Here is a 13706-nt window from a genome sequence, read left to right as displayed (position 1 = left end):
GCCGTGTAACAATAAAACATTACGATTAGACGCCGTGTTTCCGAGTTTGCGACACCGGTTGCCAGCTCGTGGGCGTCTCCCGACGCTGTGTATATCGTCATCGGTACATACGATAAGTATCGTGGCAAGAAGGCCAAGAATATCGAGAATACACCACCGTGTGTCCTCCTCGCAACACAAAAGTCCTTCGAATCTTTAATCGTATTTCAAGAAAACGATTCGTATCTGATCCGATGAATCTCAGCCCTTCCATTGATTCCATTCCGCCCTCGCTTCTCCCCCTCCGATTACGATCCTATTGTTCGATTTTTCCGAGATAATCGCAGTCGGTATTGTACACCGTCTCTCGATCGATTTTTTGCTTTATTAGAGGATACTCGACATTCTTCCTTTATTTTTTTCTTTTCTCACGATATTTATCTTTTTTCGAATTTTAAAAGTTTTAGAAAGACTTGTCAGAAGATAATTGCATTATTTATGTTATATTTTTTTTTAAAGAGGGAAAAGAAGATTCTTTTTATGCATTCTTCTCGTTTATGCGATCATTTGTTAAAAAGATAAAATTCGTAAGAACGGTGTAATAAGAGTGGACACGAGTCGTAGAATTTCAGAAAGGAAGAAGTTTCAATAAAAAGTGCCGATTTCTCTCTCTCTCTCTTTATCTTCCTTTAAAAATCAGAGGATCCTTTCAAGTTGCTCTAATCGAGGTAAAGAAAAAGATCTTCGTATCGATCATTTCTTAAAAAGATGATTATGCGATCCTTTGTTAAAAAGATGAAATTCGTAAGAACGGTGCAATTATCAAGAGCCAAGAATTATTATTTCAAGAATAGAACACGAGTCGTAGAATTTCAGAAAGGAAAAAGTTTCAATAAAAAGTATCAATTTCTCTCTCTCTCTCTTTATCTTCCTTTAAAAATCAGAGGATTCTTTCAAGTTGCTCTAATCGAAGTAAAGAAAAAAATCTTCGTATCGATCATTTCTTAAAAAGATGATTATGTGATCATTTCTTAAAAAGATGAAATTCGTAAGAACGGTGTAATTATCAAGAGCCAAGAATTATTATTTCTTTAAGAATAGACACGAATCGTAGAATTTTAGAAAGGAAAAAGTTTCAATAAAAGTGCCGATTTCTCTCTCTCTCTCTCTTTATCTTCCTTTCCCTAAAAATCAGAGGAACCCCTTTCAAGTTTCTCTAATCGAGATAAAGAAAAAGATCTTCGTATCGATCATTTCTTAAAAAGATGAAATTCGTAAGAACGGTGTAATTATCAAGAGCCAAGAATTATTATTTCAAGAGTAAACACGAGTCGTAGAATTTCAGAAGAAAGGAAGAAGTTTCAATAAAAAGTTCCAATTTCTCTCTCTCTCTCTTTATTTTCCTTTAAAAATCAGAGGATCCTTTCAAGTTCCTTTAATCGAGGTAAAGAAAAAGATCTTCGTATCGATCATTTTTTAAACAGATGATTATGCGATCATTTCTTAAAAAGATGAAATTCGTAAGAACGGTGTAATTATCAAGAACCAGGAATTATTATTTCAAGAATAGAGTCATAAAATTCAGAAAGGAAAAAGTTTCAATAAAAGTGCCGATTTCTCTCTCTCTCTCTCTCTCTCTTTATATTCCTTTAAAAATCAGAGAATCCTTTCAAGTTCCTCTAATCGAGGTAAAGAAAAAGATCTTCGTATCGATCATTTCTTAAAAAGATGAAATTCGTAAGAATTGGTGTAATTATCAAGCGCCAAGAATTATTATTTCAAGAGTGGACACGAGTCGTAGAATTCATTTCAGAAAGGAAGAAGTTTCAATAAAAGTGCCGATTTCTCTCTCTCTCTCTCTCTCTCTCTCTCTCTCTCTCTCTCTCTCTCTCTCTCTCTCTCTCTATCTTCCTTTAAAAATCAGAGGAATCCCTTTCAAGTTGTTCTAATCGAGGTAAAGAAAAAGATCTTCGTATCGATCATTTCTTAAAAAGATGAAATTCGTAAGAATTGGTGTAATTATCAAGCGCCAAGAATTATTATTTCAAGAGTAGACACGAGTCGTAGAATTTCAGAAGAAAGGAAGAAGTTTCAATAAAAAGTGCCGATTTCTCTCTTTCTCTCTCTCTCTCTCTCTTTATCTTCCTTTAAAAATCAGAGAATCCTTTCAAGTTCCTTTAATCGAGGTAAAGAAAAAGATCTTCGTATCAAGATACAATGCGATCCGTCTGTTCCCGTATCGCGTAATCGGCTTATCAGAGGAACACGCACGGCCGAGGAACGGTTAACGGTTTCCTGCGTTCGATCAAACCTCTCCCTCTCCACCTCGAGCAAAAGAGAGGAGAAAAATTCGAATAAGAAATTTGCATCGAGCTCCTCTCTCTCTCTCCTCTCTGTTTCCATAGAAGAGATCTCGTCTGGCGTGAAAGCCTTCTCTACGTGTGTTCGAGAGATTCTCTCGTTGTGGGCCTCGAACTGGGAAATGGAGAGACAGTAATGAAGTAGAGAGGAAGAGAGAGGCGAAGGCGAGTCGTGTAGGTGAATACGGGACAGGAGAGGAGTGTGTCGAATAACTTCCTAGAGGCGCGCCTGTCACGACGCCCCGGGTCATTGGTCACCCCGTGAGCTTATCTCAGGCTTGCCGCGGGCCATCTCGAACGCCTCTCCCTCCCCGCTTTCAGACGGCTCGATTTTCACCAAGCGATTTCATTATCCCCCTCGTGGCTGTGTATGTATATATATATATATATATATATATATATATATATACGTGTGTATATGCGCAGAGGGGGCCCCTGAATGGGGCCTCTTTCACACGGGCCGGCCGATAAATTACCAGCGGCGTTACATACGATCCGGATCCGTGGATCCTTCCGTGCGTCGCTTCCGTGTGGCCACCGGAGGGATGGATGATGGATCGAGCAGGGTTTCGTGGAATTCGAGTGATTTAGAAGGGAGAGTTGTGGTGTTTCTTTTGAGAAAAATTTGTAAGATTCTATGGAGATTGTACTAGTGGAGATGGAGTTTGGAAAAGGGGAGAGAAATTGAAGGAAAGGGATTCTCTGTTATTGAAAATTGCATTTGCTCGCAAAGAAAGGCGATATATGATTTTAAGAATATTTATCTTGTTGATAGTAGTAGACTTGAAAATTAAGATCTCGATGTGGATTCTATATAATTGGAATTTCAAATTCTCTCAGAAATTTCGTTGCAAACATTTGATTCACTCTCATCTCTTCGAAAAACTGATAGAATCTTGATAATCGAACGGAACAGATCCACGATTTATGGTTAATTAACTTATCGACAAGAGTATCTAAAGAATTAATTATGATCGAAATTTCATCTCTCAAAAATTGCATTCGATTCACTTTCATCAAGGAAACTTAATTAATCTCGATAATCGACTACAATTTACGTAACACGTCTGACTAACCAACAGCCATAGACTCCGGATCGAAGAAATCTAATTTCGCGAATTATTTTAAAACTAACTCTAGATGAAAATTAAGATTGCATCTCGATTCACCGTGAAAGCAATTCTCAGGTCAAAAATTTCCCTTTCTCCCTCCAAAAAAAGAAATTAACGATTCAGGAACAACAGTTTGGAGGAGAGATAAGACGGAAGAGCGTGCGCCTCTCTGTCGAGTCACCCCGCCCCAACCGTTACGAAACGGCGCGGAATTTCCGTGGCGATCGGCACAACCGTGAAGCAATTGGGAATCGGTTTTTAACGCGATCCCCGATCGCTCGGTCACGATCCTCGCTTCCTCCCCTTTCGTGAAATTCGAAACAATCGAGGCCACCGCCCAGTTCGTACACAGTTCGTTAGGCAAGCCTCTAACGGGCTTTCCATTCGTTATACTCCCTCGAGTCGAAAGGGGAAATGTTGCGCCTCGAATTCGAATCCCTTCCTTCGATAAATACGTGAGAATTGAAGAAAAGCTCGAGGCATGCATCAACCCTTTGCGTTCGATTCTTATATATCTATAATTTTATGGAGTGCAGAATAATACAAGATCGAATTTTTTTTTCAAAATAGATCTTGGACGTTGGTCCAAATATTATTTTCAAAGTTTCTGAATTTGTAGACTATTCGAAGAAATTGAATACAGGGGAAATGTTGCGCCTCGAATTCGAATCCCTTCCTTCGATAAGTACGTGAGAATTGAAGAAAAGCTCGAGGCATTCATCAACCCTTTGCGTTCGATTCTTATATATCTATAATTTTATGGAGTGCAGAATAATACAAGATCGAATTTTTTTTTCAAAGTAGATCTTGGACGTTGATCCAAATATTATTTTCAAAGTTTCTGAATTTGTACACTATTCGAAGAAATTGAATACAGGGGAAATGTTGCGCCTCGAATTCGAATCCCTTCCTTCGATAAGAATTGAAGAAAAGCTCGAGGCATTCATCAACCCTTTGCGTTCGATTCTTATATATCTATAATTTTATGGAGTGCAGAATAATACAAGATCGAATTTTTTTTTCAAATTAGATCTTGGACGTTGGTCCATTATTTTCAAAGTTTCTGAATTTGTACACTATTCGAAGAAATTGAATACAGGGGAAATGTTGCGCCTCGAATTCGAATCCCTTCCTTCGATAAGTACGTGAGAATTGAAGAAAAGCTCGAGGCATGAATGCATCAACCCTTTGCGTTCGATTCTGAAGTTTCATATAATATTACTTCAAATTAGATCTTGATTGGTCCAAGTACGATATTATTTTCAAAGTTTCTGAATTTGTAGACTATTCGAAGAAATTGAATACAGGGGAAATGTTGCGCCTCGAATTCGAATCCCTTCCTTCGATAAGTACGTGAGAATTGAAGAAAAGCTCGAGGCATTCATCAACCCTTTGCGTTCGATTCTTATATATCTATAATTTTATGGAGTGCAGAATAATACAAGATCGAATTTTTTTTTCAAAGTAGATCTTGGACGTTGGTCCAAATATTATTTTCAAAGTTTCTGAATTTGTACACTATTCGAAGAAATTGAATACAAAGAAGGAAAGCAACGACAGAGCGCAAAGGGTTGGTTAATAAATCCCATTAACCTCGATATAATAACTCGTAGAAATGAAATACGAAGAAAAATATTAATGGGAGCTGATGGATTGCAGATGGAGCATAGAGGCGCGGCGTCGGATCGGCAGTAGCGGCACCCTATCGGCCGGAGGCGGAGGGATCGGACGCGAGAGAGGCGGCGTTGTAGCGCGGCGATGGCCGCGACCGACGGTCAGATCGTGGTTGCGGCGGCGCGGTGGGCCGAGGAGGCGACCTACCTCCGCGAGTTCGTCTCCAAGTATCGTCTGCCCGCGGTGATCAAGATCACGAAGGGCCAGTACGGGGGGCTGGGGGTGCCCACCCTGCCGGCGCCCAGCCTGCAGAGCACTGCCCTCCTCGTGTCGGCCGGCAGGCGGCGCAAGATCGTCGCCCAGGCGGTGAAGATCAAGGAGGGGAGGAGGGTGGTCGGGGTGGGGCCGAGGCTCGCCATCCCCGACTCGTACGCCGGCTACTTCGAGATACTGAGCGAGGAGGGGAGGGCGGTGCGCGGGATAGAGTCGGTGAACGAGCTGTCCCGCCGTTGCCCCGAGGAGGGCGCCCTGGTGCGGGAGACGGTGCGCGGCATAGCGTGCAGGGTGGACGACGAGTCGGGGCTGGTGGTCCCGGAGGGGACCAGGACCCTGGCCGCGGGCGAGACGATCGTCACCGCGGGCGAGGTGACTCTGCCCGGCCGCGGCAGATTCCTCCGTTGCGTGGACTGTCGGGGGGAGAGCGTGCTGCTCGGGATGGATCAGCGGGGCCGTTTCAGCGCGGTGGCGCGCGAGGACAACATAAGCGGCGTGCACACGGCCCGCGCGTTGCTCAGCAAGCGTCTGCCGCTGACGGTGCGGCTGGTGCACGGGCAGCCGCCGAGGGGGTTGAAGTCGTCGTCGCAGTTCGTGCCCGAGCTCAGGCTGCTGTCCACGTTCGAGGAGGAGCACGTGTTCGCGTTGCCGTTGCAGCGAGAGGGGGCGGCGGTGGCGCTGCCGCTGGCCGCGCCGCTCAAGCTGGTCAAGGCGAGGAACGAGGAGGCGCTGAGGTCGATGCAGGAGTTCGGCAGGCTGGTGGAGCGGGCGTCGCGGCTGGTGGCCGACGTGGCGGACCGGGCCCACGTGCTGGACGGGCGGCTGGGCGAGAGCAAGCAGGCGGCCAGGCAGACGAGAGGCGGGTCGGGTTTCCTGAGGCGGTCCTCGGCCGCCACCTCGGACAACAACGGGCCCCTTCCTCACCACAGGAGCAACGCGGCCACCCACCACCACCACCACCACCACCACTATCACAGCAACGGCCAGCAGCAGCAGCAGCAACAGCAGCAGCAACAGCAACAGCAGCAGCAGCAGCCGCCCTCGTCCGGCTACGCGAGGGACGAGAATCGCGTGCCGCCCTCGGCGTGCACCGAGGAGTACGACGAGATCGATCAGATTTACGACTACGTGCGGGGTTTCGCCCCGCTGCCGAAGAGCGTGAGGTCCCCTTACGAGAGCCCGCTGCCGCAGGCGGGGTCGTCCAGCCCGCCCCTCACCCCCGTCACCGTCACCGTCGCGCCACTGCTCGACGACAGACCGGAACCGCCGCCCATCGAGACGATACCGACCAAGAAGATCCAGGCCGAGAAGAGGACGAGGCGCGCCGTGAAGGAGGCGCCGCAGCCGAGGGCCGAGAAGCCACCCCTGGCCAAGCTTTACGTGAAGAACAGCGGCACCCAGAGGGGGCGCCCCCTCATGAGGCAGAAGAGCGCGTCCCCTCTGAAGGAGACCCCGCCCGGGTACAAGGGGGGCTCCCCCCTTTTCAACATCAGATACAAGAGCTTGACGAACCTGCAACAGGCCATGGAGCTCGACGGGACCCTCGACTCGAGCCACTCGGGGGGCAGAACCTCGGGCGACTCTGGTGCTGGTGCTAAGCTGCCCGAAAAGAGGTACTCTTTCTTTTACTTTCTTTTCTTTCACTTTCCTCCAAGCGATGAAAATTATCGTAATTCTTTCTCGCCAGATCGAGGCGTCTGAGCAGACCGCGCTCGTTGACGAATTTAGTGTGGGAGCTGCGCGGCGGAAGCGGCCTCGGCTGCGCGAGGCCGGAAACCCCGCCGCCGGCCACCGCCGCACCGCTGCCCCCCACCAAATGCGGACCACGTCTGGCCGTCACCGTGGTGGCACCCCGACGCGTTAGCACGCTCTACCTCTAACTCGTGAGTAATGATATAAATACAATATATATAAATTTCCTTTATTTAGATTTCTGGAAGGAAGATCAGTAGCCTTTTTCCCTCCAATCTTTTTATCCTTCCATCGTCTCTCGACTTTTATAAATATAAGTAATACGTTAATTGAATTATAAATATATTAATATAATTCACGGCGGTTCCGTGTCTTCACGGGATCAGGCTTTTCTCGTACGTTTTATCGAGTCATTGCACCAGTTATGGCGCGGTTGGAGGATGGACAGCCCTCGTTAAATTTACGGGATGCCCGGTATTAACGAAGCGTTTTAGTGGCCGTTGTAAAAGTGTTTCTCCATCCATTGACTCTCGTTTAATCGCCGCCACCTTCATAATCTCGGAAACGCGACATCCAGGAAGCGGTCGTGTCTTATTACGAATTATCGTTGATTTTTATTTTCCATCTCGTTTCAACTGAAGGGAACGAATTTGTACGAGCGCACAGTTCGAATGCGACGTTTCTCCTTCTCTTAATTGCGGAGGATTGTAATCGTGTTTCCAACGTGTTTTATTATACGCAAACGTTTGAATCTTCTGTTGGTAAGGTAGAAGCTTAGATAGAATCGTTTTATTTAATAACGGAGCTTGGAGGAGTACTGCGAGTTGGAGATCAATTATGTTCACCTTTGGAGAGCTTTGAATCGCGTTCTACGTTCAATCCTTGTTGTATTATTCTCAACGTAGAAGCTATTTAAGTAATCGTTAAAAATCCGTGGACAAATAAGCTGGATTATGTATCAGAGTCAAGGATAAAAGGAGAAGAAAAAGGAGAGGAAGTTTTAAGCGGGGGATTGAAACGATTTCAAGCACGAATAAAACTTTTGTATTTTAATATTTTATGTATCTTTAAACGAAGAAAGTTTGTCGAATATTAAAGTCTATATATATATCGTTATTTCGTGCGATATTTTGATAATAAAGTAATTATTAGGATCTTTCTTACTTTGTCGAGAGCAAATCTACAAATTTTATTTTTCACCTTCTTACACTCTATCTTCATTCCTATTTTGCTTCCCTCTATAAATTTTTTAATGAATCTAATAAAATCGAAGTCATCTTCGTTCCAACTAATTTTGTTACTATTTATTCCACACTTTCAAGACTCGAAAATTTTGAAAATAATCGTTTCTATTGCATCCACCAAAATATATTAATTTCGATCTAAGTTTGAGATAAAAAAATCTACCCATTCATATCATTTATTGTAAAATTATAAAGAGATTGGGAAAATATCGATCATCAAATAAATATTGTCGCATCGGCTATGAGATTCACCGAAATATCATCTATTTCGATCTAAATTTGAGATAAAAAAATCTATCCATTCATATCGTTTATTATAAAATTATAAAGAGATTAGGAAAATATCCCAAAGATCATCAAATAAATATTGTCGCATCGATGGCTGTGAGATTCACCGAAATATCACCTATTTCGATCTAAGTTTGAGATAAAAAATTTCATTCATATCATTTATTATAAAATTATAAAGAGTTTGGGAAAGTATCGATGATCGAACAAAAATAAATATTGTTCGATGGCTGTGAGATTCACCGAAATATCTCGTTCGAATATCGATCACCTATTTCGATCTAAGTTTGAGATAAAAAAAAATCTACCCATTCATATCATTTATTATAAAATAAAAAAATTGGGAAAGTATCGATAAATCAAATAAATATTGTCGGCTATGAGATTCACCGAAATATCACCTATTTCGATCTAAATTTGAGATAAAAATATCTACCCATTCATATCATTTATTATAAAATTATAAAAAGATTGGAAAAGTATCGATCATCAAATAAATACTGTCGCATCGATTCACGAAATATCTCGTTCGAATATCGAAGTGAGAGAGAAGGAAGGAGGAGATAACGAGAGGGAATCGGGAAAAGGAGGAGGAGGAGAAGAAGAAGAGGGCCCGGGGATACGTAACGTCGTCCTAAGCACGCCGATGTAATGGCTCTGGTTTGCCTGGGAGCCGCTCCGTGAGCGGAATCGAACGAGAGCAGGTTCAACGGCTGAACAAACCGTGGCTTCCGGTCGCCCGCGCCTCCCCCTTTCGACCGGCCTGCCTCCACTTTCCACCGTTCATTATGAAAATTATGATTACTCGAGAATTGAACTGGGAGAGAATTCGAGCCGGGAGCGCGTGGAACGAGGCGGGTTAACGTTAATATATTCGGTTGCGTGGAAAAGGAAAAGAGGGAGATCTTATTGATTTGGATCAAGAAGAATCTTGAGGCGAAGTCTTCTTAAGAAGACTTGTGAACAGATTGAGTCGAAATGGAACTATTTATAATATTCTGTCTCGAGATATCTTATTGAAAAATTATGAAGGAAATTGCAATCGATTGTATTGGTGATATAAAGTACAATTTTTTAAATGAACGAAATATATATGTAAAGAAACTTGTTTAATGAGAGGTGTATAGTAGAAGGAAAAATCTTAAAGATTATTATTGGCAAAATTTAAAAATGAACGCTTCATATATCGGTTTTATTTAATTAATTATTTCGTTGGACCATCTTTGAATTTAATAATAATTTGTTCCATATCGTGATTTTGATAAAATTTCTTATTTCTGTAATTTTTTCTTTAAGCTTTTAAAATTTGTTTAATTTTTTGCAATTCTCAAATTTTCTATTGGATTTATATCCGAACTCTGTTATATAGGAAGTATTTAATGAATATTGTACACGATTCTTTCACGATCCACGCTGTTTAAAATCGTTGTATATTTCGTTATCCACTGTATATAATAATTTATAATGTTCTTCAGAATCGAATCTCATTTAATTCATCTTCTCTCGCGAACAAACGACAAATGTCGATCATTTGGAAACAGAATTATTTTATATGACTCGAATACACTGCTTCTACATACCTAAAACTATAAAGAAAATTGTAATCCATTATATTAGCATTAAAGAAAATATAGTAAATTGTGATAGAGAACATTGGAAAAGGAGTAATATTTTTCAAAATCGAATCTGAACTTGCTCTGCTCTCTGTTCCTTTTCGTTTACAAACTCGAGCGATCATTTATTTGGGAAACAGAATTATTCGTGATTCGAATATAACGTAAGAAAACATGTCGAAAAATTATGAAAGAAAAATCAATCAGGAAATCAAGTATTGACAATGTATAATAATAATAATTTATAATGTTTTTCAAAATCGAGCCTCTCTGAAATTATTCTCTCTCTCTTTCTCTTCCTTTCCGTTTACAAACTCGAGCGATCATTTATTTGGGAAGCAGAATTATTCGTGAATATATATCTAAGAAAATGTGTCGAAAAATTATGAAGAAAATCAATCAAGTATTAACAATATATATAAAATAATAATAATTTATAATATTTTTCAAAATCGAGCCTCACTGAAATTGTTTTCTCTCTTCCTTTCCGTTTATAAACTCGAGCGATCATTTGGAAAGCAGAATTATTCGTGACTCGAATATATACGTAAGAAAACATCGAAAAATTACAAATCAATCAAGTATTGATAATATATATAACATATATAAATATTGTATAATAATTTATAATGTTTTTCAAAATCGAGTCTCGCTCTCTCTTCCTTTCTGCTGGTTCGAGAGAGACTGGCAAGCAAGACTTGTTGAAAAATGGCGAATTATAATCGGGTATATTGAGAGATGGCGAGTGGCGATAGAGGACGTGTTGAAAAAAGCATAACATTTTTTTTATCGAGAATATCGAGAAAGAATGGTGCGTGAATGAGGCATTGTGAAAGAAAACGCAACGTGTAATTTTTGCCTGTACATTAACGACCCCTCGGTTGGCCGGCTGGGACGCACCACTCCATGCCTCCTCCCCGGTGAAGGATGCTCAAGGTCGGTGTTTCCTGTTTAATTAATTAACCAGCAGCGTCGTCCTCCCTTTACGTTTCGTCCAAGGGACACCTGGTAATTTTCAACTGTCGCGGCTTGATTATGCGTGTGCACGCAGCCAGGCCACGAACCGCCTGCGGCTAGCCGCAAGTGACAAGCAGACGGGGCAATTTCGCATAAAACAGTGGAACGGCTCTTGAACGCTCCTTAGAACGCTCCTTAAAACCGAGATATTTCTCCACGTGGAACGTGACAAATTCGTGGCAGAAAAAATAAATAAATAAATAAATACAATAAAACATAAATGGAAAATATTACGTCTTATTGTACACATTTATTTCGATGATGATATTAAAAAAAAAATAATAATTATTTATATTATATACACTGATGAAATAAGTTATTTAAAAGGTTAACAAAATTTGCATAGAACTCGTTAAGTAAGATGTACGAGGAGGCAATCATGCGAGCCGAACTTGTTCTTCTTCCGCGAAACGAGGATCTGGATCGTATCTTATGATTGATGAGTGAACAAGTTGAAATTCTGGTAGCCTGTTTTCCCTCGTTTTTGTCAAACACGTGGTTTCCAATTCCTAGTGCTCATTTTCTCCTCCCTCCCCTCCGACATATATCTTCATTAAACGAAACTTGCAAACTTGCAGTCACCAAGTTCCAATTATGATCACATTGGGATCGTTGATAACGCCGATTAAATTATTACTCCATACGAAGCCGTACCGTGCCGGTTGCCTATTGCACAGGCGCGCTTACCCAACGATGGAATTAAAACGCTTAATAACCCGATCCTGTATCCACCAACTTTTATCTTTCTTTTTTTCTCTCCCTCTTTTTTTTCAACGTCCAGAATCGATCCCCCATTAGTATTCCGCGAATGTATCAATTTACATTTTTCTTCTTCTTTTAATTTAAATCTCGTTACTCGTCGCCGACCCGATCAGAATGCAAATCCGGACGATCGCTCGTATTTCGAATACCACGCTTTTCCCAATGTCTTTCTCTTTCTCTCTACATTTTTCAAATGCGTGGACGATAATGGGTCGGAAACACGAATATGGAAAAACGATTTTAGACCGATACGTCTCAATGACGGCTGACAACATTCCATTCCTTTCCCCTTCGATAAGTGAAACTCTCCCTCTTTCTCTCTCTCTCTCTCTCTGCCTATTTCTGAATCGAGAAACAGGATGGTTTTTCGCAATTAACGATAATAAACCACGACTCGCGTTGTTATATATCCGAGTTTTTCATCCTTCTATTCCGAAATTAGCATAATGGAGACGCGGAGTCACGAAAGTCACGCTCGATGGAAAGCTAAACGGCGGATGAGTTTCTCGCGGCGGGGTGATCCCCGCTGAGATTGTGATATCGAATTCGCGTGTCGAGTATAATAATAACCGGCTCCTGTGCTTCCCCGGAAAATTACGTTGACGTAAGAAAACGAGAAGAGGAAAGAAAGAAGGAGGAGGGAGGGAGTTGAAGCAATGAGGATAAAAATGATCGAGAATCGCAGTGATTGATTCACCATTGATTCTATTAATTCGTTGTTCCACGCACGATGCAGTGTTTCATATCGATGAAGATTTTCGATTTAACGTCTTCGAGTCGTTTATTGTAAAAAGTATATATACACACGAATGATTTAATGCGAAAAATGTTGCGTTCGTTTAAGAAGGATATTAGAAAGTGATTTAAACTCTTGTAACAGAACTGGTTATCGGTGAATCACGTTCGTATACCATTGAATCTCGTTTTCTCGCGTTGTAAAAGGAAGGGTTAACGTAAACGGTTAAAAAAGAAGGAGAAAAAGAAAGGTTCAAAGTTTAGAGAATTTAGAAAATCGATTAGCGTCGCTTCGTCGTTTCGCTAATTGAGTCATCCCACGACGAGGAAAGAAGAGGTTCACGTGAAATCGTTTAAAGGAGAAGGTATGGTCGTGCTCGTTCACCGGAACATTTGATCATTTACAGGTTAATTACTTAATGGAACGATTAGGTACCACCGAATGGCTGCCTCTCCCTCTACGCCACGTTACGGCTGGTAGGCAGAGAACCAAAGTAAGAAAGTTGTTGTTTTCTTTCGACAACATCGATGTGTTTGGCCTCGATCGAAGGAAATCGCCAGGCTACGAAAAAGGTGGAAGAATCCTCCCTCGATTAACCTATTCGAAGCGACCTTAACCATCTTATCCTTCCTTTTTTCCAAATTCTACACGAGTAAACGATTTCCAGGAATTAAAAAAGTATATATTAATTTTAAATTATATTAATTATAAATATTAATTTTTTTTCGAGCTCCACCGAATATTAATCAATCATACTTCTCTTAGTTGATCGAATTAAAATTTATAATTAAAATAAGAAAAAAAGGATATTCGAAGAAAAATTAATCTCGTTAATATAATTAATATCGGTACAACTTTTTATCGTACAACCAAGGTGAAAACAGTTTCCGCTCGGTTCGTTAACCGAGTAGGTAAATTCCAAGTTTCACGATGATCGGGCAATTTGCAAGATCGAAACGTCGCCACGCGTTTCGCTGATAAGTGGTCGAACATCAGCTTTCGACGGATTGGATCGG

At 41.6% G+C, this 13706-nt stretch overlaps 1 protein-coding gene across 7 annotated transcripts in view; it reads left to right on the top strand.

The window, feature by feature from the left end:
- The window catches only part of LOC100578865, a 192385-nt gene that overhangs the window by 146128 nt on the left and 32551 nt on the right, over positions 1–13706 (top strand). For all 7 annotated transcript variants that reach the window (XM_006567761.3, XM_006567757.3, XM_016912303.2 and 4 more), the window contains 2 exons: positions 5111–6951; positions 7026–7221. In XM_006567761.3, the coding sequence (XP_006567824.1) occupies positions 5210–6951; positions 7026–7218 (1935 nt within the window). In that variant the 5' untranslated portion in view covers positions 5111–5209 and the 3' untranslated portion in view covers positions 7219–7221. The remainder of the gene's footprint in view (positions 1–5110; positions 6952–7025; positions 7222–13706) is intronic.

Source organism: Apis mellifera, linkage group LG5, assembly GCF_003254395.2.
Source record: "Apis mellifera strain DH4 linkage group LG5, Amel_HAv3.1, whole genome shotgun sequence".
In the NCBI taxonomy this organism is placed as follows: domain Eukaryota; kingdom Metazoa; phylum Arthropoda; class Insecta; order Hymenoptera; family Apidae; genus Apis; species Apis mellifera.
Note: the sequence above shows the minus strand (reverse complement) of the source record. Positions and strands in the feature narration are given on the sequence as shown.